Raw genomic sequence first — 23,477 nt, forward strand, 5'->3', positions numbered from 1 at the left:
GTCCGGACAGTGTGATCCGATTCTCGCACAAGTCACACACAAGTGTGACCCCGGCGCTGGTGTCACACCTGCGAGTGTCTCGCGTGTATCTGTTGCTGCATCACCCGACACGGACTCACACTCTGCTCACAAGAGTGGGTCGGTTGCATGCATCTCTGAGATACACGCGACAGGACTGGAGATTAATGCCTCGTTCAGACGCCAGGTTTTTTTGTTTTCTACCCACATTCTTAGGAAAGCCTAAATCTATCATCTGATTCTTTTATTTTTCAATTTGCATTACACTAATAGTTTTTTTTTTTTACAAATTGCAGTCACTATCCACATTGAGTGAACCAGAGCTGAGCGTCCATGAGGCGCGTCTATAATACTATGGACACCTTACTATGTCTATCTGCAGAGGAAACTAAAAGGGAAACTATCTGAAAGCAGCAGCTCTAGAAACAGGGCTCGTCTTCAAGCATGCGCACAAGGGCGGCTGGGAACCGTTATTATATGGCATAATTGGCCGGAACGTTCTAGTGAGAGCTCCTGTTCCCTGACGGCGCCTGTTTTGTTTACCACGGAAGTCAGCACGCCGGCTTTCCTCTTTTTCCTGTTCGCTGTGCATTGTGGGGCAGGCGGGACGCCATTAGTTCGCAATTGAGAATCTGCACGAGTTGGTGAGTGGTCGCGGCCGGTGTTTTGTCGGTATTGTGTAATGTACTGTGGGGCTGGTCCAGTATACGGGTCTGTTATTGTGCAGCGTCAGAATGAACGTGCTCTATTGCAGGTTGCACCCTTTCATCAGTGACCATGTCTATCGGTGTGCCCATCAAAGTTCTGCATGAAGCAGAGGGACATATCGTCACCTGCGAGACGAACACCGGCGAGGTGTACCGGGGGAAGCTGATAGAGGCGGAGGACAACATGAACTGCCAGGTGAGGAGTCCAGCCATGGGGGCCTCAGCAGCTGGGCCTTCGTGCTTGGCGGTGCTGCCCACCGGGCAGATTCTATGGGCTTATCAGACAGAGTGTAGAACCGCTGCCATTGTTAGGATATAAGGCGCACCCCTGGATTTCCTGCAGCTCCATCTGCAACATTTTAAAGTGTAATCCAAAATCCGAGGCCCTGATCCATCCTATAGTTCCAATATTAACCTCCAAGTTGTGCAAAAATAAAAAATAACACAATGTCTAATTAGGTTCTTTTACTTCACAATTTTGGTGTAGACCTCATAAAGGGAATCTGTCAGTAAGAACCCTCCTAAGCCTTCTGTATTGACTTGTAGATCTAAGGGCTGGTTCACACTAAGCGACAGCGAGGTCGCTGTTACGTCACCATTTTCTGTGACGTAACAGCGACCTTGTAAGTCGCTGTTATGATCGCTGCTTAGCTGTCAAACACAGCAGCCGAAGCAGCGATCATAACCGTGAGAGCAGGGAGCCGAGCACAATGCTTAGCGCTGGCTCCTTGCTCTCCTAGCTACAGTACACATCGGGTTAATTAACCCGATGTGTACTGCAGCTACATGTGCAGGGAGCCGCGCACACTGCTTAGCGCTGGCTCCTTGCTCTCCTAGCTACAGTACACATCGGGTTAATTAACCTGATGTGTACTGCAGCTACATGTGCAGAGAGCCGGAGCCGGCAGCACAGGCAGCGTGAGAGCTGCGGAGGCTGGTAACTAAGGTAAATATCGGGTAACCACCTTGGTTACCCGATGTTTACCCTGGTTACAGCTTACCGCAGATGCCGGCTCGTGCTCCCTGCTCGCTTCATTTCGTCGCTCTCTCGCTGTCACGCACAGCGATCTGTGTGTCACAGCGGGAGAGCGCCTTTGAAGAAAACGAACCAGGGCTGTGTGTAACGAGCAGCGATCTCGCAGCAGGGGCCAGATCGCTGCTCAGTGTCACACACAGCGAGATCGCTAATGAGATCACTGTTGCGTCACCAAAACCGTGCCGTAGCAGCGATTTCGGTAGCGATCTCGCTATGTGTGAAGCACCCCTTAGAAAGCTGATCTAATGATACCTTCTCTGTATCTGTGATCCAATGTCTTATGTGGGGTTGGGGCTGAGAATGGCAAACGAACTCATCATAATTTATCAGACAAATGTACTCCAGCCCTTGATGTGGTATGGCAGCTGAAAAAATGCCAGTTTTGATTAACTGTGGGTGGAAGACATTTTTTTTCTCTCCATTGAAAAGATCCTGTCTTAAGGGTTTTATACCCCAAACTGACTTGTGTGTAATGTTGAGGACATCCTCACCTTTCTTGTTGAAATCAGTTTTCTGTTGTAGAGAATCCAGAGTTGAAATCTTATGGTAATGAGTTGTAGTGGATGTGCGCTGCCCTTGCCGCTTCTTTGCCTTTTTCATGCCGCTGCCTGCCCATGACCACCAATCACTGAAACGTGAGTGACCTATCAGAGACAGGTGGTGGGAAATGGAGAGGGTGGGGCAGTAGAGCTGGAAGTGTAATGTCCACCAACTGATCTCTGGATTTCTCTACAACAGAGACATGGATTTCTACAAGAAATGTAAGGATTTACTCAGTATTAAAGAGGTTTTCCACTACTAATGTGACCCTCTTTCTTCTGTCCTAACTCTCCCTAATATACTCTATCAACCCTGCTCTTGTAAGCTGATCTCTCTGCGGTGCTTAAGTACCTTTTTATTGTTTTTTTTTTTTTAGCTTTGATCCTTTTGGTTTCAAACCGAAATCGGACGAACTGTTCAGGTCGTGCCATGTGATATACTATCTAATCTGAATATTGCAGCTCTTGTCACATCACCAGTGACGTTGCGGCCCTGCTCAGTTTGTCAGATTCTGGTCTCCAGACTGGAAGGATCAAAGCTAAAACATCAAACATGGGAATACTCCACCCTGGACCAAGTATATCCAGTTTCTACAGCAAAAAAAAAAAAATCTCTCAGAAACCTATAAATGCCACATTTTTAAAATCACAGCATAGTTTTTGCCTATGCTGTGGTTGCCATATGTGTCTGCAGCAGGACATTGAGGGAGACCTGAGATAATCAGAAATGTGCAGGGATAGAAGCAGCTATAGTTTAAGATTTGATGAATGGCGTTCTTAGGCTGTGTGCACACGTTGCGTTTTTTACCGCGGAAACGCTGCGTTTAGAACCGCAGCGTTTCAGTGGCAAATTGCATGCGTTCAGCTTTCCCAGCAAAGTGTATGAGAAAGCCGAAAAATCAGTGCACACGCTGCGTTTCTAAACGCAGCGTTTTGGATGCCAAAAATCGGTGCGGAAAGAAAAGCAGCATATCACTTCTTTTGTGCGGTGTAGCTGCGTTCTCTCCCCCATTGAATCAATGATGTGGGTCAGAACGCAGCTACACCGCAGTGAGCTGCTTTTTTGTTGCGGTCCGCGGCCTTTGTCGGCATACAGAACGCAGGCATTTACCTGGAAGTGAGGTCAAGAGGTTTCCTGTTGACCTCACTAACTGGCAAAGTCCTGGAAAGCCCCCGGTGTCTCCAAGGTGCCCGCTCCGACTCCTCCCCCCCCCCCCTCCCGAAAATCCAACATGGCCGCGCGCACAGTAGCGCACCGGCCGCAACCTACTCCTATGATTTCTGTCGCATGTGCCTTGAGACATGCGACAGAAAAATGCCCCCCAGGCCCTGCCAGGTCACCCCCTATTCCCCCCGGTATTCCCCCTTACCTGTCCGGTCGCAGCTCTGATCCCCCGCGGCCCCCTCCTCCTTCACAGCAGACGCCGGTCAGTGCGGTCACATGAGCAGAGCAGCTGACAGCCAGCACTGTGTTCAGAGAGCTGTGCTGGCTGCTCGCACTCTGCAGCTGTGACCCGGGGAGAGTGGGTGCAGATTCTTTGCACCCAATCTCCTCAAATGGAGGGTCTGCCCTCCTAGAAAATGGGGGATACGTTCCCTGAACGTGCCCCCATATTCTAGAAGGTCCAGAGCCGACGTGGGACGTCCAAATGGATTTCTGCGGACCCATTTTTTTTCAAATTTTTTGATTAAATTGGTGAACGAGGGAATGATTTGGTGGGGAGTGTTGTTTCTAATTTTTTTTTGTCTTTTTTTTTTTGCTTTTGTTTACTGTCAATTAGTTATGTCTGGTATCTGATAGACGCCGTGACATCTCTAATTGCTGGGCTTGATGCCAGGTGACATTACACATCTGGTATCAACCCCATTTATTACCCCATTTGCCAACGCACCAGGGCGCGGGATGAGTTGGAGCGAAGCGCCAGGATTGGCGCATCTAATGGATGCGCCACTTCTGGGGCGGCTGTGGCCTGCTATTTTTAGGCTGGGAAGAGTCCAATAACCATGGCTCTTCCCACCCTGAGAATACCAGACCCCAGCTGTCAGCTTCACCTTGGCTGGTGATCTAATTTGGGGGGACCCCACGTTATTTTTTTTTTTTAATTCTTTATTTATAAATAAAAAAAAGCCTGGGGAGCCCTCCAAATTGATCACCAGCCAAGATGAAGCTGCCAGCTGTGGTTTGCAGGCTACAGCTGTCTGCTTTACCCTGACTAGCTATCAAAAATAGGGGGGGCCCCACGTCATTTTTTTCATTGTTTTTTTTTTGATACTAAGCTAGGCACCCTTTAGTGCCACATGAAAGGCACTAAAGGTGCCAGCTTAGAACATGCAGGCGGGGGGTGGGACGTTATATATATATATATATATATATATATATGTATGTATGTATGTATGTATGTATATGTATATGTGTGTGTATATATATATTTGACATCCATTCATCCATTGACGCTTTTTTGGCTGTGTGCCCACAATCAGGTTTTGCAGTGGTTTGGGCGCTGAGTGTTTTCCCTGCGTCCATAACACTGCGTTGTGCAGTAGAAGCACAGTGGAAGGATTTTTGGAGATCCCATGCCCACTGTGCTTCTTTTTTCCGCAGCATAAACTGACCGGTGGCGTGGCTTCCCGAGCCTCAGCATGTCAACTTATGCTGTGGAGACGAGAGTGCTCTCTGCAGGTAGAATAGAGCTAAAGTCCACAGCAGCCTGAACCCAAATCCTGGGCATGGGCAGCTGCGTTCTCCCGTGGAGAACACTCGCATCTCTGCAGGAAGGCTGGCACTGTGTACTAGACACCGTGTCGCTGGATCATGGCCACATAGCCTAAAAGTGAGAATATTGTTGCTACAGCAACATTTTGGGTGAAGTAGCTGTTTATTCAAAATGGTTAATATACTCCTGAATAAAATCCTTGAGCGGTGCAGATTCCAAAATGGGCTCACTTGTGGGGGTTTTCTGACGTATGGGTACCCAAGGGGGCCCTGCTAATGTGACATGGTGCGCGAAGTTTATTTCAAATTTTCCAAAATTCAAATGGTGCTCCTTCCATTCCAAGCCCTCCCATTTATCCAAACAGAATGTGGAGAAGAAGGAAATGACATCACAGGGTTTTTTTTTTTCCCAAAGGTCTGTGTTCAACCAACTTTATTAACACTGACAAGTCTTAAAAAACGCACCTAAAAAAACGCATGCGTTTTCGATGCATTTTTCTCAAAAAGCATGGTTTACAATTCTCCCCTCTGCCAGAGGGTGCGTTTTTTTCCGCGCTGAAAAAAAAAGCAACGTGTGCACATAGCCTTAGTGTCTGCATTGTCTGTTCACTGGAATAAGGGAATGGAGCTGCTTATCTGAGGGGTTTCTTTGCTGTGATCTGATTCATGGTGATGTGCAGTGGTGTATGGGATATGGACCTCTCCTGAACCTGTGGCCAGCTCTGCTGCCTATGGAGAGTTTCTTGGCTTAACTCTATTGCTCCTTTTGTTGAATCTATTAGTGGGTGGTGATATTTTCATCTAGAACTATTTAGTATAACCTATGACATGTAGATGGTTTCTTAAGTCTACTTTAAATCCAATAATATCCTTTTACAACAATTTATCATCTATGGTCAGCTGTGCACCTAACTTAGAATACAAAATGCACAGTTGTGGTCACCTCTCTAGAAGAAGATCCTTTCTAGGCACCACCTGGAATTGCCTACCTTTTGTAGACATTAGCTCCTTAAATTGTCCAAAGGAATTACAGAGCTACTACAGTAACTTTTTAATGGTATTAGTTGTTATAATAAAGTAGACGACTTTGTCCACTTCCCTCATGCTAGACAAAAGCCATGTCATAGGATTGCTGCAGTGAAGATCTGAGTGACTGTGTCCTAACACTATCTCCGGCCTTTATAAAGTTTATACCCTGCATTTCCCATGTGAATCCAGCTCTGGTGTAAGTTAAAATACTTGTTAGAAAGCTCAGCACAACCTTTCTGGGTCTCCCTCTATTGGTCGTCTCACTTTGCTCCACGCCCACATAGTGTATCAGGAGGTGTAAGACCCAAGTCTGCTGGCAATTTATCTTGTCTTAAGCTGTTGAGCTAATTGGAGTTGAGTGTTTTGTGTTTTTTTTTTTTTTTTTTTTTGTTTTGTTTTTTTTTGCTGTGGATAAGTATTTCAGAAGGCAGAGGAAGGAGAAAACCCCAGAGTCCCCTGATAAATATATTACAAAGGGTCTTATATATACCTCCTACTGTTATCTTGTAACGTTTGAAAGTTCAGTTCCCGTTTTTTATTGTCCAATTCCCATATTTGTTCAGAGTACCATTAAAGGGACCCAACCAGCAGGATTTTCATATATAAAGTAAAGCCAGTGCTATACTAGCGCTAGGATGCTGAATGTAAGCAAAGCTTTTGTTCTGAGATTGGAGGTTTTATTTCAGAAATATGTGCAAGTAAAGTTCCAGCAATGCACTGCTATGTGATTGACCGGTGCAACAGGAATTTCATGTGTGGGTTGGGTCTTGCTATTTTTCTTTATCGTTCCTATGGGAGACCCAGACATTGGGTGTATAGCTTCTGCCTCCGGAGAACACACAAAGTACTACACTAAAAAGTGTAGCTCCTCCCTCTGCGCATATACACCCCCTGGATAACCAGATCTAGCCAGTTCATTGCTTTGTGTTCAGGAGGCATACATCCACACATGCATTCTCATCTGATTTTTCATTTTTGGAAAGTTTTTGAAGAAAAGCGGGTCCAAGCCTGGACTCCCGGCACCCCACTGTGTCGGCGGTGCTTTTAAGGTTGATTTACAAGGCTGGAGTCTTACATGCCACGCTCCTTCACCATCCCTCGGGCTCTGGCTTGAAGTGGGAGCCAGCACGGTTCTCCTTGCTTTGCAGGAGACCGGTCTCCATCCGCAGCCCTTCAGAATCCTGCTGGACGGAGCACTCATCCCCAGGGACTTGGAACCCTGCGTCTCAGTAAGCTAAGTACCTGAGACGTTTATATTCGGGGGGTCCCGGTACTTTATTATGGTGGGAGAGTGTGCTGTGTAACTTTTGTGACATTTCCGGCCGGTTCTCTGGCTGTCGCCTGAGAACCGCGCCGATGGTGCCTGCGCGCCGGCCGCATCGCTTAAATTTAGGCCCGGCTTCGCCGGAGGCCTACTTTCGATTTCACTGCCCTCGCATGTCAATCATGCAGAGGGACAGTGCGGCTCCGCCCAGCGGCCGTTCGGCACAGGGGAGGGACACTCCTCTGAGTACATGTCCCCTCCCCTGTAAATCTCCTTGGCCCTCCAGATCCCGCTCTCAGAGCAGGTCCCGCCCCCTCTCCTCGCTCCGGCGCCATTTTCTCAGCGTTTTTCTCTGGATCAGCGCTGGCTGCAGCATCCCTGCTAAGCTGCTTGGGGGTCCGGGCTGTGGGATCTGGAGGGCACACAAACGGTCTGGTAAGCCACAACCTCCGGTTGTGGACCTTCTTATATACCCTCTGGGGGTCATTCTGGCTCAGAGCCCCCACTTCAGCAGCATGTCTCACACGAGGAGCAAGGCTGTACTCAATATGCACTGCATGTAAGCTCGTGCTGCCTGAACCGAGCACATATCCACATTGTGATGCCTGCTCTAACCTGACAATGCCTCAGCCTGGAATCGCACCCACAGTAGTCCCTCCGGCTCCGGTGGCTGAACCCCCGGCTTGGGTAGAATCCTTCTCTAGGTCAATCTCCCAGTCTTTTGCCGACTCCATGGGACAGCTGTCCCGGACTTTGCTGAACATGCATCAGCCCCCTTCTCAGGGCGCCTCTGCTGCTAGGGCTCTCTCAGCAGAGCTCACAGAGGATTCTTCATCTGGTCCCAGACCCCGTCCTCCTAAAAGGAGACGCAGGGTCCCCTCTCCTTCCTCGTCCCGCGGCTCTGATTCACGAGCTGACTCGCAGGACGAGGAGGATGCCTTTACTGGGGGGCTCGGACGCTACCTCCATGTGCCCCATTGATCTGTCCGAAAGTGACGCAGATGTTAGTGATTTGATTGCGTCCATTAATTCTGTACTGGACCTCAATCCGCCAGTATCAGAGGAGCAACCCTCTCTGGCAGAAAAGAACCAGTTTGCCTTGCCTAAGAGGACAAGGAGTGTGTTCTTTAACCACTCCAGTTTTCAGGCCACTGTGACCAAGCCTAGGGCCTGTCCTGACAAACGCTTCCCAAAGCGTGGTTCTGATGACCGTTTTCCCTTTCCACCTGAGGTGGTCAAGGAGTGGGCTCATTCACCAAAGGTAGACCCTCCGGTGTCTAGACTCTCAGCCCGGACCGTTGTATCAGTGGCTGATGGCACCTCTCTTAAGGATTCCACTGACCGCCAGGTTGACCTTCTGGCCAAATCTGTATATGAGGCGGCTGGGGCCTCGCTCTCCCCATCTTTTGCAGCAGTGTGGGCTCTCAAGGCCATCTCTGCTTCTCTAGAGGAGATGCATTCCCTCACCAGGGAATCTATGCCCGAAATGGTTGCCTTAACTTCCCAAGCTTCAGCCTTTTCATCCTATGCCATGTCTGCCATGCTGGAGGCTTCTCACCGCACTGCGGTGGCTTCGGCTAATTCCCTCGCTATCCGCAGGATCTTGTGGCTTCGAGAGTGGAAGGCAGATGCTGCTTCAAAGAAGTACCTTGCTGGGCTCCCTTTTGCTGGATCCAGGCTATTCGGTGAACAATTGGATGAAATTATTAAGGAAGCTACTGGCGGGAAGAGTACTTCCATGCCACAAACTAAAACCAGGAAACCTGCCCAGGGTAGGAACCAGTCGAGGTTTCGTTCCTTTCGTTCCTCCAACTGGTCATCCTCTAAGCCCTCGGCCTCGTCCACTAACTCAGCCAAGGACCAAAAACCCAACTGGCGCACAAAGGCGCGTCCACAAAAGACCGCAGGAGCTGCTGCCACTAAGGCAGCCTCCTCTTGACTATCTGGCCGCGCCAGCAACGTCCTTAGTCGGTGGCAGGTTCTCCCACTTTGGCGACGTGTAGTTTCAACACGTCTCCGATCAGTGGGTGCGGCATATCATCTCCCACGGCTACAGGATAGAATTCTCTTCCAGCCCGCCAAACAGATTTTTTCTGTCAACTCCCCCCTGCTCCAAGGCCGCCGCCTTCTCTCAGGCCGTGGCATCCTTGCAGGCCAACGGAGTAATTGTACCGGTTCCTGCCCGGGAACGGTTCAGAGGTTTCTACTCAAATCTCTTCCTAGTCCCCAAAAAGGACGGTTCCTTCCGGCCCATCCTGGATCTCAAGCTTCTCAACAAGCATGTTCAGGTGCGGCACTTTCGCATGGAGTCTCTGCGATCGGTCATTGCCTCAATGACCCAAGGAGATTTCCTGGCATCCATCGACATCAGAGATGCCTATTTGCATGTGCCAATTGCAGTTTCACACCAGCGTTGGCTACGTTTTGCAATCGGAGAGGAACATTTTCAATTCGTGGCTCTCCCCTTCGGGTTAGCCACGGCCCTCGAGTATTCACCAAGGTCATGGCAGCAGTGGTTGCGGTTCTGCACCTCCAGGGGTTGGCAGTGATTCCTTACCTGGACGACCTTCTAGTCAAGGCTTCATCCAGCGCAGACTGTCAACGGAGTGTCTCGCTCACTCTCGCCACTCTAACCCAATTCGGGTGGCTTGTCAATCTGCCCAAATCCACTCTGACTCCGACCCAGAGGCTCACGTACCTAGGGATGCAGTTCGAGACTCTGCCGGCACTTGTGAAGCTGCCCTTAGTCAAACAGCAGTCCCTCCATCTGGCGGTGCGCTCTCTGCTGAGGCCCCGCCATCATTCCATCAGGCACCTGATGCAGCTGCTGGGTCAGATGGTGGCGTCAATGGAGGCTGTTCCCTTTGCCCAGTTCCATCTGCGTCCTCTGCAGCTGGACATTCTCCGCTGTTCGGACAAGCGGACTTCCTCCTTGCACAGGCTAGTGGCTCTGTCGCCACAGACCAGGGGCTCCCTTCAGTGGTGACTTCGGCCCCTCTCTCTGTCTCAGGGACGCTCCTTCCTGGCCCCGTCCTGGGTGATCCTCACCACGGATGCCAGTCTATCCGGCTGGGGAGCGGTATGTCTCCACCACCGAGCACAGGGCACTTGGACTCCGTCCGAGTCAGCCCTCTCGATCAATGTGCTGGAAACCAGAGCTGTGCTTCTGGCTCTCCTAGCCTTTCACCACCTTTTGGCGGGCAAGCACATCCGAGTCCAGTCAGACAACGCGACAGCAGTTGTCTACATCAATCACCAAGGCGGGACACGCAGCCGCCTGGCAATGTTGGAGGTTCAACGCATCCTTCAATGGGCGGAGGACTCCAAGTCCACCATATCCGCAGTCCACATCCCAGGCGTGGAAAACTGGGAAGCAGATTATCTCAGCCGTCAAACCGTGGACAGTGGCGAGTGGTCCCTGCATCCGGCAGTGTTTCAGTCAATCTGCCGCAAGTGGGGCCCTCCGGAAGTGGATCTAATAGCATCCCGGCACAACAACAAGGTTCCGGTTTACGTGGCTCGCTCCCACGATCCTCAGGCCCTTGCAGCGGACGCCCTGGTTCAAGATTGGTCCCAGTTTCGTCTGTCCTACGTGTTTTCCCCCTCTAGCTCTCTTGCCCAGAGTTCTGCGCAAGATCAGAATGGAGGGCCGTCGGGTCATCCTCATTGCACCGGACTGGCCCAGGCGAGCTTGGTACCCAGACCTGCTCCATCTGTCCGTAGAGGTGCCGTGGCATCTTCCTGACCGTCCAGACCTTCCCTCACAAGGTCCGTTTTTCCGTCAGAATTCTGCGGCTCTCAGATTGATGGCGTGGCTCTTGAGTCCTGGATCTTGACGGCTTCTGGTATTCCTCCTGAAGTCATCTCCACTATGACTCGGGCTCGGAAGTCTTCCTCGGCCAAAATCTATCACAGGACCTGGAGAATTTTCCTGTCCTGGTGTCGCTCTTCCGGCCATGCTCCTTGGCCTTTTTTCCTTGCCGACCCTTCTGTCCTTTCTACAGTCTGGTCTGCAGCTAGGACTATCCCTCAATTCCCTCAAGGGAAAAGTCTCGGCTCTGTCAGTGCTGTTCCAGCGGCGTATCGCCCGGCTGGCTCAGGTGCGCACCTTCATGCAGGGCGCGTCTCACATCATTCCGCCTTACCGGCGGCCCTTGGATCCCTGGGACCTCAATCTGGTCCTCACGGCCTTGCAGAAACCCCCCTTTGAGCCTCTTAGGGAGGTTTCTTTGTCTCGTCTTTCACAGAAAGTGGTCTTTCTAGTGGCCATAACTTCCCTCAGGAGAGTCTCTGATTTGGCTGCGCTCTCTTCGGAGTCACCTTTTTTGTTTTTTCATCAAGACAAGGTGGTTCTCCGTCCGACTCCGGATTTTCTCCCTAAGGTGGTTTCTCCTTTCCACCTTAACCAGGACATTTCCCTGCCTTCCTTTTGTCCGGCTCCTGTTCATCGCTTTGAAAAAGTGTTGCATACTCTGGATCTGGTGCGGGCGCTCCGGATCTATGTGTCTCGCACCGCTGTTCTTAGGCGGTGCACCTCTCTTTTTGTGCTAACCACAGGTCGGCGTAAGGGCCTCTCGGCTTCTAAGCCGACCTTAGCTCGTTGGATTAGGTCGGTCATATCCGATGCCTACCAGAGTACTCGGGTGCCTCCCCCGCCGGGGATCAAGGCACACTCGACCAGAGCTGTCGGTGCCTCTTGGGCTTTCAGGCACCAGGCTACGGCTCAGCAGGTCTGTCAGGCTGCCACTTGGACTAGCCTGCATACCTTTTCAAAGCACTACCAAGTGCATGCTCATGCTTCGGCAGATGCGAGCTTGGGCAGACGCATCCTTCAGGCGGCTGTCGCCCATTTGTGAAGTTAGGCTCCGCCTACTTCTCAGTTTTCTGTTTATTCCCACCCATGGACTGCTTTGAGACGTCCCAATGTCTGGGTCTCCCATAGGAACGATAAAGAAAAAGAGAATTTTGTTTACTTACCGTAAACTCTTTTTCTTATAGTTCCGTATTGGGAGACCCAGCACCCTCCCTGTTGCCTGTTGGCAGTTCTTGTTCCGCGTGTTATCACCGGCTGTTGTTGTAGACAGAGGCTCCGGTTGTTCCGGTTCTTGCTCTGTCTTTACTTGTGGGTGGCTATTCTCCTTCAGCTTTTGCACTAAACTGGCTAGATCTGGTTATCCAGGGGGTGTATATGCTCAGAGGGAGGAGCTACACTTTTTAGTGTAGTACTTTGGGTGTATAGCTTCTGCCTCCGGAGGACACACAATGTCTGGGTCTCCCAATACGGAACTATAAGAAAAAGATTTTACGGTAAGTAAACAAAATTCTCTTTATTCCCAGCCCTGCCGGCTGCCTGCACTGGAATTCACGTCTGACGGCAACAGGGAAGGAAGGCCAGGCAGGCAGACAGGGGCGGGAATAGATGGCAAGACCTGACCACATATTCCACCCCTGTGGCACCTGTCAATCAAATAGCAGTGCATTGCTGTAACCAGGGCTGTAAAGTCTGTATAAAATGAACCGACTCCTAAAATATATAATAAATTGGGGACAGTAGTTCAATGCAGAATGTGCTGAATATTTTTTCATATGAATTTGGGAAAGTTATGAAATGTCCTATAAATGGCTGTTCTATTCCTGATCTAAGGCTACATTCACACACAGCGTTTTTGCTACTTTTTTTGAGGATACGTTTTTCAGCTGCAAAAGCAGATCAGCTTTTTAAAAAATCGCATCACCTGAAAAGTTTTTGAGCTCATAGATAATGTTTTCAATAGCAAAAGCAGATTAGAAAAACGCCACAAACTGACTGCTCATTCTTTCTGAGGATCCGTTTTTGAGGCCTCCAGTTTCTCCACTGGAAAAAGTTCTCCAAGATTAGAACTCAAAAAAGAACAGGTTATTGCCATTGTAACGGACAATGCTTCAAAAATAAGTACAATTAACGAATGAGGGTAATGAACAACAGCTAGAAGAAAATTTAGGATTCAGTATGTGTGAGATGGAGCCACAGCGCTGTTCATGTAACTGAGGAACAAACAGATATTACAACAGAAGAACAGCAAAATGATACTTTAGGATTAGATCTTGTTGAAGCTCCTTCAAAACACTTTCATATTCATCACATGCATTGTGTTTTGCACACACTGCAGCTGGCAATAAGAGAGAGTCTGCAAGAGGGACGTGCTTGAAATCTGATTGGAAAAGTGAGGAAATTGGTTATTGCTACCAGAACCCGTAAAATTGAATCCATCTTGAAGAGACGTGCTGGGAAAGGGGCAATTGTCGATCAAGCCACTCGGTGAGGCAGCACTTATTTAATGATTGAGCGATTGCTTGAACTAATACCATTTCTTATAGATATGTTGAATCCTCAGGTAACCCTAAATGAAGGTCAATGCACACGGGTGGCTGAATTGAAAGAATTGCTTAATCGCCCATTTACCGTGACTAAAAAATGACAAGCTGAGGCTTTAACTCATGGCATTTTCATAAAGGAGTAGAACTTGCTATTTTGCCTGCCCCAAAGAGGATGTTTAATCGCAGATGGCATTTCTGCTTCAATGAAACGGAGAGACACAGCTATTGGAAAATAAAATTCTTCTGGCAGCTGTTTATGTGGACCCAAGTCATCGTATACTGCTTGATGATCAACAGCTTACTAAAGGAAAAGAAGCTCTGACTGAGGTAGCAATTAGGATGAGCGGCTACAGGGCTGCCAGGCGCACGAGGACTTGGGTTCTAAAGTTGTATTCCAATAAATATATTTTATCATAAAAATGATTAAATGTCTGATGTTCACATTGTACTACAATACATTTTTCACTTAAATATAAGCAATATATGTGAGATTTGGAGTCAGTGCAAGGGAAATTGAGGAGTCTGAGTCGCAGGTTTGGCTTACCGACTCCACAGCCCTGGCTGTAACTTTACTTGCACATATTTCGGAAATAAAACATCCAATCTCAGAACAAAAAGTGTATGCTTACATTCAGCATCCTGGAGCCAGCACAGCGCTGGCTTTACTTTATATATGAAAATCCTTCTGGTTGGTTCCCTTCCCTTTTAAGGCCGTGATCACACAAGCGTATAGTGTCGGCTGTGATATGCTAATGACACTCAGCTCAGACTCTGCTGTGAGTGTCAAACTATGATCTGATTCTCTCATATGCAAGAGTTGGATCACAGGTGCGGAGGAGAGATTAATGTCTCCATTGCCGGTCTCTGCGTATATCGGACTGCACTCATGTCATCAGTGCAGTTTGATGTTTCACACGCTCCCATGGACTTATATGGGTGCGCGTTACTCAGTTTGCTGAGGCACTCGCAGCATGTCGGATCAGCATAAAAAAAAACAAAAACAAAACGCTGGTCTGCTCTAGCCCATAGTATAACACTGCTATCTGAACCCTTGGATAACACTTGGCCATGTTATACGCTTATGTGAGCGAGCCCTAAAGGAAAATCTGTCTGCAGTTTTTACTACCCCGTCTCAGAGCCGCATGATGTAGTGGTAGAGACTTTATTTTTTTATTACAACAAGCAGCCCAGTAAGTGATCCATCACTGGAATCAAGATCTGTCTCTACAGTATGCTGCTCAGGTTGGGCTGCTTTCACACTACGTTTTTTTAACATGCGTCATTAACGTTTTTTTGCTGTAAAAGCGGATCCTGCTTTTACAGCAAAAAATGCATGCTAACGCATGTTATTTTGCAGGATCCGGTCACTGGATGTTTAGGGGCGGGCTTTGGAGTCATGTTATCAGGAGTGAGGGGAACTAAACGTGCCAGACTGGGAGCCGGCTTCTTACAACTGCGGAGGTTCGTAACCAAGGTAAACATCGGGTAACTTGCTTGGATACCCGATATTTATCTTGGTTACGAGCGTCTGTACACGTAACCAACGTAAACATCGGGTAACTAAGAAAAGTGGTTACCCGATATTTACCTTGGTTACGAGTGTCCGCAGTTCTCAGGTGGGAGAGAGAGACGAGAGGGAGGAAGGGAGGAAGGAAGGGAGGAATGAGAGGGTGAGAGAGAGGGACTGATCACGCGAGGCTGGTTTCTGTGCATGCTCAGTAGAGCAAGCAGGATCCTGTCTATCAGCACGCCAGCGTTCACATGCGTTTGCATGCAGTATAGTCAGGATCCAGCAATTTGCAGTATTTGGACGCAGCTCAAAAACGCTACAAGTAGCGTTTTTGAAAAATGTTAAACTGCAAGTCGCTGGATCCTCACTATAACGCACGCAAACGCAGGTGAACGCATGTTGATGCGAGTCCATTGCAAATGCATTGAAATGAAAACGCATTTGCACTGGATCCGCTTTTGCGTTAAAAAAACGTTCATGACGGATGTTAAAAAAACGTAGTGTGAAAGCAGCCTTAGGTAGCAAACACCTTGTGACAGATTCCCTTTAACCCCTTAGTGACGGAGCTAATTTTCACCTTAATGACCAGACCAAATTTTGCAATTCTGACCAGTGTCACTTTATGAGGTTATAACTCTAGAACGCTTCAACGGATCCCGGTGATTCTGAGATCGTTTTTTCGTCACATATTGGACTTCATGTTAGTACCAAATTTAGGACAATATTTTTTGCGTTTATTTATGAAAAAAATTGAATATTGGCAAAAATTTTGAAAATTTTGCAATTTTCAACTTTTGAATTTTTATACCGTTAAACCAGAGATTTCTGTGACACAAAATAGTTAATAAATAACATTTCCCACATGTCTACTTTACATCAGACCAATTTTGGAAACAAAATTTTTTTTTGTTAGGAAGTTAGAGGGGTTCAAAGTTTATCAGCGATTTCTCATTTTTACATCAAAATTTACAAAACCATTTTTTTAGGGACCACATCACATTTGAAGTGACTTTGAGAGGCCTAGATGATAGAAAATACCCAAAAGTGACACCATTCTAAAAACGGCACCCCCCAAAGTACTCAAAACCACGTTCAAGAAGTTTATTAACCCTTCAGGTGCTTCACATGAACAAAAGCAATGTGGAATGAAAAAAAGCAAAAATTAAATTTTACCTAAAAATGTTGCTCTAACCCAAATTTATTCACTTTTAGAAGAAATAACACAACAAAATGGACCCCAAAACTTGTTCCCCACTTTCTTATGAGCACGCCGATACCCCACATGTGATCAGAAACCTCTGTTTGGACAAATGGGAGGGCTCGGAACAGAAGGAGCAATATTTGAATTTTGGAAAGCAAATTTGGCTGAAATAGATTGCGGGCACCATGTTGCATTTACAGGTCCGCTAAGGTACCTAAACAGAAGAAATCCCTCACAAGTGACACCATTTTGGAAACTAGACCCCTCAAGGATTCTATCTAGGGGTATAGTGAGCATTTTAGATCCACAGGTACTTCACAGATTTTGTTAACGTTACGTTGTCATATTGAAAATTTTAATAATTTTCTCAAAAATGTTGCTTTAGCATCAATTTTCTCACTTTTTCAAGAGGTAATTCCAAAAATTTGACCTCAAGGTTTGTTAACCACTTTTTTATGAGCGCGGTGATACCTCACATGTGGTCTGAAACCTTTGTTTGGACAAATGGGAGGGCTTGGAACGAAAGGGGCAATATTTGAATTTTGGAAAGGAAATTTGGCTGAAAAAGATTGCGGGCACCATGTCACATTTGGAGGACCCCTAAGGTACCTAAACAGCAGAAACCCCGCACAAGTGACCCCATTTTGGAAACTAGGCCCCTCAAGGAATTTATCTAGATGTTTGGTGAGAACCCCCAGGTGCTTCACAGAATAATTTCTCCTGAGTTTGGCGATACCTTATATGTGGTGGAAATCAACTGTTTGGGTGCACAGCAGGGCTCGGAAGGGAAGGAGTGCCATTTGACTGCAAAATTGGCTGGAATCAATAGCGGACGCCAGGTTGCATTTGGAGAGCCCCTGAGGTGCCTAAACAGTGGCTGTCCCCCACAAGTGACTCCATTCTGGAAACAAGACACCTCAAGGCTTTTATCTAGGTGTATAGTGAGCAGTTTGAATCCACGAATACTTCACAGATTTTGATAAGCTTAGGTTGCCATATTGAAAATTTTCATTTTTTTCACAAAAATGTTGCTTCAGCATCAAATTTCTCACTTTTTCAAGAGACAACAACAAACCGTGGACCCAACAGGTTGTTATCCAATGTCTTATGAGCACAGGGATACCCCACATGTGGCCAAAAACCTCTGTTTGGATAAATGGGAGGGCTTGGAATGGAAGGAGCACCATTTGAATTCTGGAAAAGTTGAGATAAATTGCGGGCACCATGTCACATTTGCAGGGCCCCTTGGGTACCTATAAAGCAGAAACCCCCCACAAGTGACTCCATTTTGGAAACTGGATTTTATTCAGGAGTATAGTAGCATTTTGAATCCACAGGTACTTCACAAAAATGTTGCTGTAGCAACAAATGTCTCACTTTTAGGCTATGTGGCCATGATCCAGCGACACGGCGTCTAGTACACAGTGTCAGCCTCCTGCAGAGATGTGAGTGTTGTCCACGGGAGAACGCAGCTGCCCATGCCCACGATTTGGGTTCAGGCCGCTGTGCAGCTCTATGCTACCTGCAGAGAACACTCATCTCCGCAGCATAAATTGACATGCTGAGGCTCGGGAAGCTGCCGCCACATGTCGGTTTATGCTGCGGAGAAGAGAAGTACATTGGGCATGGGATTTCTAAAAATCCTTCCACTGTGCTTCTACTGCACAATGCAGCGTTATGGACGCAGGGAAAACACTCTGCGCCCAAAACGCTGCAAATCCCGATTGTGGGCGCACAGCCTAAAATGCTACAATGGATGAATGGATAGATGTCAAACAAATATAACGTCCCACCCCCTGCATATTCTAAGCTGGCGCCCTTTAGTGCCTTTCATGTGGCACTAAAGGGTGCCTAGCCTTGTATTTAGCCCCCCAAAAAATTAATAATTAAAATAAACGACGTGGGGTCCCCCCTATTTTTGATAGCCAGCTAGGGTAAAGCAGACAGCTGTAGCCTGCAAACCACAGCTGACAGCTTCACCTTGGCTGGTGATCAATTTGGAGGGCTCCCCAGGCGTTTTTAAAAAAAAAAAAAAAAAAAAAACGTGGGGTCCCCCCAAATTAGATCACCAGCCAAGGTGAAGCAGACAGCTGGGGTCTGGTATTCTCAGGGTGGGAAGAGCCATGGTTATTGGACTCTTCCCAGCCTAAAAATAGCAGGCCGCAGCCGCCCCAGAAGTGGCGCATCCATTAGATGCGCCAATCCTGGCGCTTCGCTCCAGCTCATCCCGCGCCCTGGTGCGGTGGCAGACGGGGTAATATATGGGGTTGATACCAGCTGTAATGTCACCTGGCATCAAGCCCTGGGGTTAGTGATGTCACGGCATCTGAACAGATACCCGACATCACTAACCCAGTCAAGAAATAGAAAAAAATAAAGACAAAAAAAAAATTTATTTGAAAAAAAACTCCCCGAAACATTCCTCTTTTACCAATTTATTGTAAATAAATAAATTTCGGTCGCTGTAATCCATTTTTGAGGTCCCACGCCGTCTCTGGATCTTCTAGAATATGGGGGGCACGTTCAGGGAACGTATCCCCCATTTTCTGGAAGAGCAAGCTCTCCATGAGCAGTGTGGGTGCAGTAATCTGAGAATACTGCACTCACACTGCCCCGGTCCAACCTAGGGCAGAGTGACCTGCAGTAACCTCATTCTAGAATATGAGGGGCACGCTCACAGAACGTACCCCCCATTTTCTAGAACAGCAGGCTCTCCATGTGAGGAGTGTGTCTGCAGATTACTGCACTCACCCTCCCCCGGTCCACAGTGGAGCAGCCTACTGCAGCAGCGACGTCAGCGTCCCTGCTTGCAGGGATCCAGCTGACAGCCGCTGTCTGCGCATGCGCCGCCAGCATTCAAGAGAAGGAGGCGGCGTGATCGCGGGGCCGGAGCACCAGCAGCCAGGTAACGTATGACCGGGGGCTGGGGGGGGTGACGGGGGGACCTGGGGACAACTTTCTGCCGCATGTGACGTGTCACATGCGGCAGAAAGAGTAGGATGAATGCGGCCGCCATTTTCCACGCTCCGGAGGGGAGAGGGGGGAGGCGGCTCTGGAGAACCGGAGGGGGCTCCGGGGACCAGAGATCTCCGGTGTACCGGAGGAGGGGTCAGGGGGAGGACATTTCCCTCCGATCTGAAATGTTTGATCATTTCAGATCGGAGGGAAATGAATGCAGAGCCGACGGCGGCGGCAGTTTTCAGCGCGCGTCGGCGCCATCTTGGATTTTCCGGAGGGGGGGTAGGGGTGGTGGGGGGACTCTCCGGTACCGGGGGCTTTGGGGGCACTAGAGGATTATATTTATTTCTCATCTGACATGTTTGATCACGTCAGATGAGAAATAAATCAATTTTACCGGCCATTTTTTTTTTTTTAATGTTGTCGCCAGTATACGGTGTATACCGGCGATCGCATTAACGGGGTCCAAAAAAAACACCCCGATTCATAATCTTGGGGGTCTCAGCTACCTACGGTAGCTGAAACCCCCGAGATTTTTCGTCACTGGGGGGCGCTACAAGCTTTTTCCGGCCTGACGTCTCAAGACGTCGGAACAGAATAAGTACCCTGTTTTTCCGACGTCTTGAGACGTTAGGCCGTCGCTACGGGGTTAAGGAAACATTGAGTTAGTTTTCTTTGTCATGTTCAGTTGGGTCGGCAGTATGGTTGGTGCAGTACCTAACATTGCAAGCCCAGTTTAACTCTCCATTACTGGGCAGATTTTAGCTGTCTTTTAATACTGCAGGGTCAATGGAGCCATATTCTTACTCCATCTGTATATTGCCAGCTTAATTGCAAATTCAGGCTTTTTGTAAAGCGTGGAGATTACAATATGTATCTGAACCACTAGGTGGCGTTAGGTGTCTGCTATATCTGGTCAACAAGTGGAGCCTTATATCCCGTATGAGATGCTCTGATGTAAAAACCTACACAATGTGTGATATTGGATAACAGAACCCAAATTCTGTAGATCAGTGTTACCCAAACCCCAGTCCTCGTGGTCCCCCAACAAGTGATGTATGGCACAGGTGAGAGAACTAGTGGTAAGTTCTGATGCCTTGACAATAATTCCATCACCCGTACAATAAGGAGATCCTGAAAACTGGACCCGTTTTGTGAGCTGTGAGGTCTGAGTTGAGGTAAGGCCGCAGTCACACTTGCGCGTGTCTCGCATCGCATTACCTGGCTCTGCCTGATGCTCTCTGGACAGGAGCGTCTCAGCTGCATAGAAATACATGCAGCCGACCCGATCCTGTCAGGAAAGTACGGCCGTGTCGGGTGATGCGAAGCGAAAATCCCATGAGTCTCTCACAAGTGACTCCGGCCTAATACTGATTTGGATGCTTGTTAGAGAAGAAAAAAATCTATTCTGTACATTAGCAAAGCATTGCTGGTAATGATGGGGCTTATAATTTTGCTTTAGTCAGATCGGGTATCTCTGTGATCAGGCAAATGGAAAATACCTTTCTGCTGTCATTTGTGTATTATGTAAAAATGATTTTCTTAATGTTTTCCTGTATTGTATGATTTTATAATTCTATGGTGGTTTTTTTGTGTTCCAGATGTCAAACATTACTGTGACATACAGAGATGGCAGAGTAGCGCAGCTTGAGCAGGTCTACATTAGAGGAAGCAAAATACGTTTTCTCATCCTTCCTGACATGTTGAAAAATGCTCCAATGTTAAAGAGTATGAAGAATAAAAACCAGGGCTCGGGGGCTGGAAGAGGGAAAGCTGCTATTCTCAAAGCCCAAGGTAGGAAACACAAATGGTGGGAACAGACCAGAAATATGAGAAGTGTCATTTCAAATTAAAAAAAAATTATGGGGATAAATGTCAGTGTTGCCACCAGGATTTTCAAAGTACATGTGTATGTCTAGTAGGTAATAAATATTTATACATTAATGCTGGTATAAAACTGCACCAACATGCTGTGCAAGATGTGACTAACTGCACCAACATGCTGTGCAAGATGTGACTAACTGCACCAACATGCTGTGCAAGATGTGACTAACTGCACCAACATGCTGTGCAAGATGTGACTAACTGCACCAACATGCTGTGCAAGATGTGACTAACTGCACCAACATGCTGTGCAAGATGTGACTAACTGCACCAACATGCTGTGCAAGATGTGACTAACTGCACCAACATGCTGTGCAAGATGTGACTAACTGCACCAACATGCTGTGCAAGATGTGACTAACTGCACCAACATGCTGTGCAAGATGTGACTAACTGCACCAACATGCTGTGCAAGATGTGACTAACTGCACCAACATGCTGTGCAAGATGTGACTAACTGCACCAACATGCTGTGCAAGATGTGACTAACTGCACCAACATGCTGTGCAAGATGTGACTAACTGCACCAACATGCTGTGCAAGATGTGACTAACTGCACCAACATGCTGTGCAAGATGTGACTAACTGCACCAACATGCTGTGCAAGATGTGACTAACTGCACCAACATGCTGTGCAAGATGTGACTAACTGCACCAACATGCTGTGCAAGATGTGACTAACTGCACCAACATGCTGTGCAAGATGTGACTAACTGCACCAACATGCTGTGCAAGATGTGACTAACTGCACCAACATGCTGTGCAAGATGTGACTGGTTATGGCCGTTTTTCATCCCCAATGTGAACCCAGTCTTACTACTTCCAAACTACTCGTTCATTTGGCAGCTACGGGTCCTAACTTCATAGATCCTAACCGTGATATTTCTCCCAACACTAGGACAACGGAGACTGATTTGTATATTGTCCTATGAGACCTTCACCTTATATACCAGCATGTATAATGCACAACTGATATGTTCAAATAGCATTGCCGGTGTCATGCTTCTCACATGTTCACTGACATCTTTTTATCTTTCAGTGGCAGCAAGAGGCAGAGGACGTGGAATGGGTCGAGGAAACATTTTCCAAAAACGACGATAACAATTTCTTTTTATGTGGATATTTTTTTTATTTTGTTTATGTATCTGCTCAAATATTTTTTTTTCCTTTTTTTTTTTTTTGAACTTTGATTAATAAAACTTTGTAATGTGGACACCTTATTTTAACTGTATTTTATTTCAAAGGAGTAAATTTACATATTGCAGATGATTACCACTGGAGGATGTAATCCTTCAACCTAAATTCTAAATTAACTGTTAGTGTGTGTGTGTGTGTGTGTGTATATGTGTGTAGTGTGTGTGTGTGTGTGTGTATATATTCTTTATATATACGCACATATATACACGTGTATGTATATAATATATATTATATATAATATATATTTATATAATTATAAAAATGTGTGTATATGTATATTATAGTGTGTGTGTGTGCATATATGTATGTATAATATATATATATATATATATATATATATATATATATATATATATATATATATATATATATATATATATATATATATATATATATATATATATATATATATATATATATATATATATATATATATACACGTGTATGTATATAATATATAATTATAAAAATGTGTATATGTATATTAAAGTGGGTGTGTATGTATGTATGTATGTATGTATGTGTGGACACCTTTTGATAAATTCCATGCAGCACTTATTCAGTTCAGTTTTTCATTGACAGCTTTACCAGACCTTTCGCCAGCCAGATCTAGCCATATTATGTTTGCAACAAGAAATATATAACCGTCCTAGACCTTATTCCAAATTCATCTTAGAATGAGTCTTATTATCCTCTCTGGAAGTTTAGTATTCTTAATCCAGACTGGAGTTCACAGGTAAAATATTTATATAAAATAGATTCTTTATTAAACTCACAAAATCAAAAAATATATCTAGAAAAAGTACATAATTTTTTTTACAATAGATTCAATGTCATAGTAACAAGATAATGGGAAATGGTATTAGGTGCCCCCACAAATGGTGGTATGGATACATACAAAGGAGGGGTAGGGGGTTAGAATTTAGAAATCAATGCATATGGGTACATACTATAAACTGCAAGTGCCGTGCAAATATATAGTTGTCAAATATAGAGTCAAGCAAGTCACAAATATTGATTGCTTACTCAATACTCAATAGTCAATAGATCAATAGTACACCCCT

The 23,477-nt window shown here is 46.7% G+C and overlaps 1 protein-coding gene across 1 annotated transcript; it reads left to right on the forward strand.

The window, feature by feature from the left end:
* Positions 1-314: 314 nt before the first annotated feature.
* Positions 315-22,436, forward strand: SNRPD3 (small nuclear ribonucleoprotein D3 polypeptide). The gene is made up of 4 exons (XM_075320849.1): positions 315-662; positions 773-921; positions 20,934-21,126; positions 22,256-22,436. The coding sequence occupies exons 2-4, from the start codon at positions 796-798 to the stop codon at positions 22,315-22,317; spliced, it is 381 nt and encodes a 126-aa protein (XP_075176964.1). The 5' UTR covers positions 315-662; positions 773-795; the 3' UTR covers positions 22,318-22,436.
* The last annotated feature ends 1,041 nt before the right edge of the window (positions 22,437-23,477 follow it).

The sequence above is a fragment of the Anomaloglossus baeobatrachus genome, chromosome 1, assembly GCF_048569485.1.
Source record: "Anomaloglossus baeobatrachus isolate aAnoBae1 chromosome 1, aAnoBae1.hap1, whole genome shotgun sequence".
Classification (NCBI taxonomy): Eukaryota; Metazoa; Chordata; class Amphibia; order Anura; family Aromobatidae; genus Anomaloglossus; species Anomaloglossus baeobatrachus.

What these genes read in the sequence shown, in the direction of transcription:
- SNRPD3 (XM_075320849.1), top strand. Translation starts at nt 796, where the DNA reads ATGTCTATCGGTGTGCCCATCAAAGTTCTGCATGAAGCAGAGGGACAT. An exon ending in AGGACAACATGAACTGCCAG is followed by an intron (nt 922 to 20,933) that starts GTGAGGAGTCCA and finishes TTTGTGTTCCAG; the next exon opens with ATGTCAAACATTACTGTGAC. An exon ending in TGCTATTCTCAAAGCCCAAG is followed by an intron (nt 21,127 to 22,255) that starts GTAGGAAACACA and finishes TTTATCTTTCAG; the next exon opens with TGGCAGCAAGAGGCAGAGGA.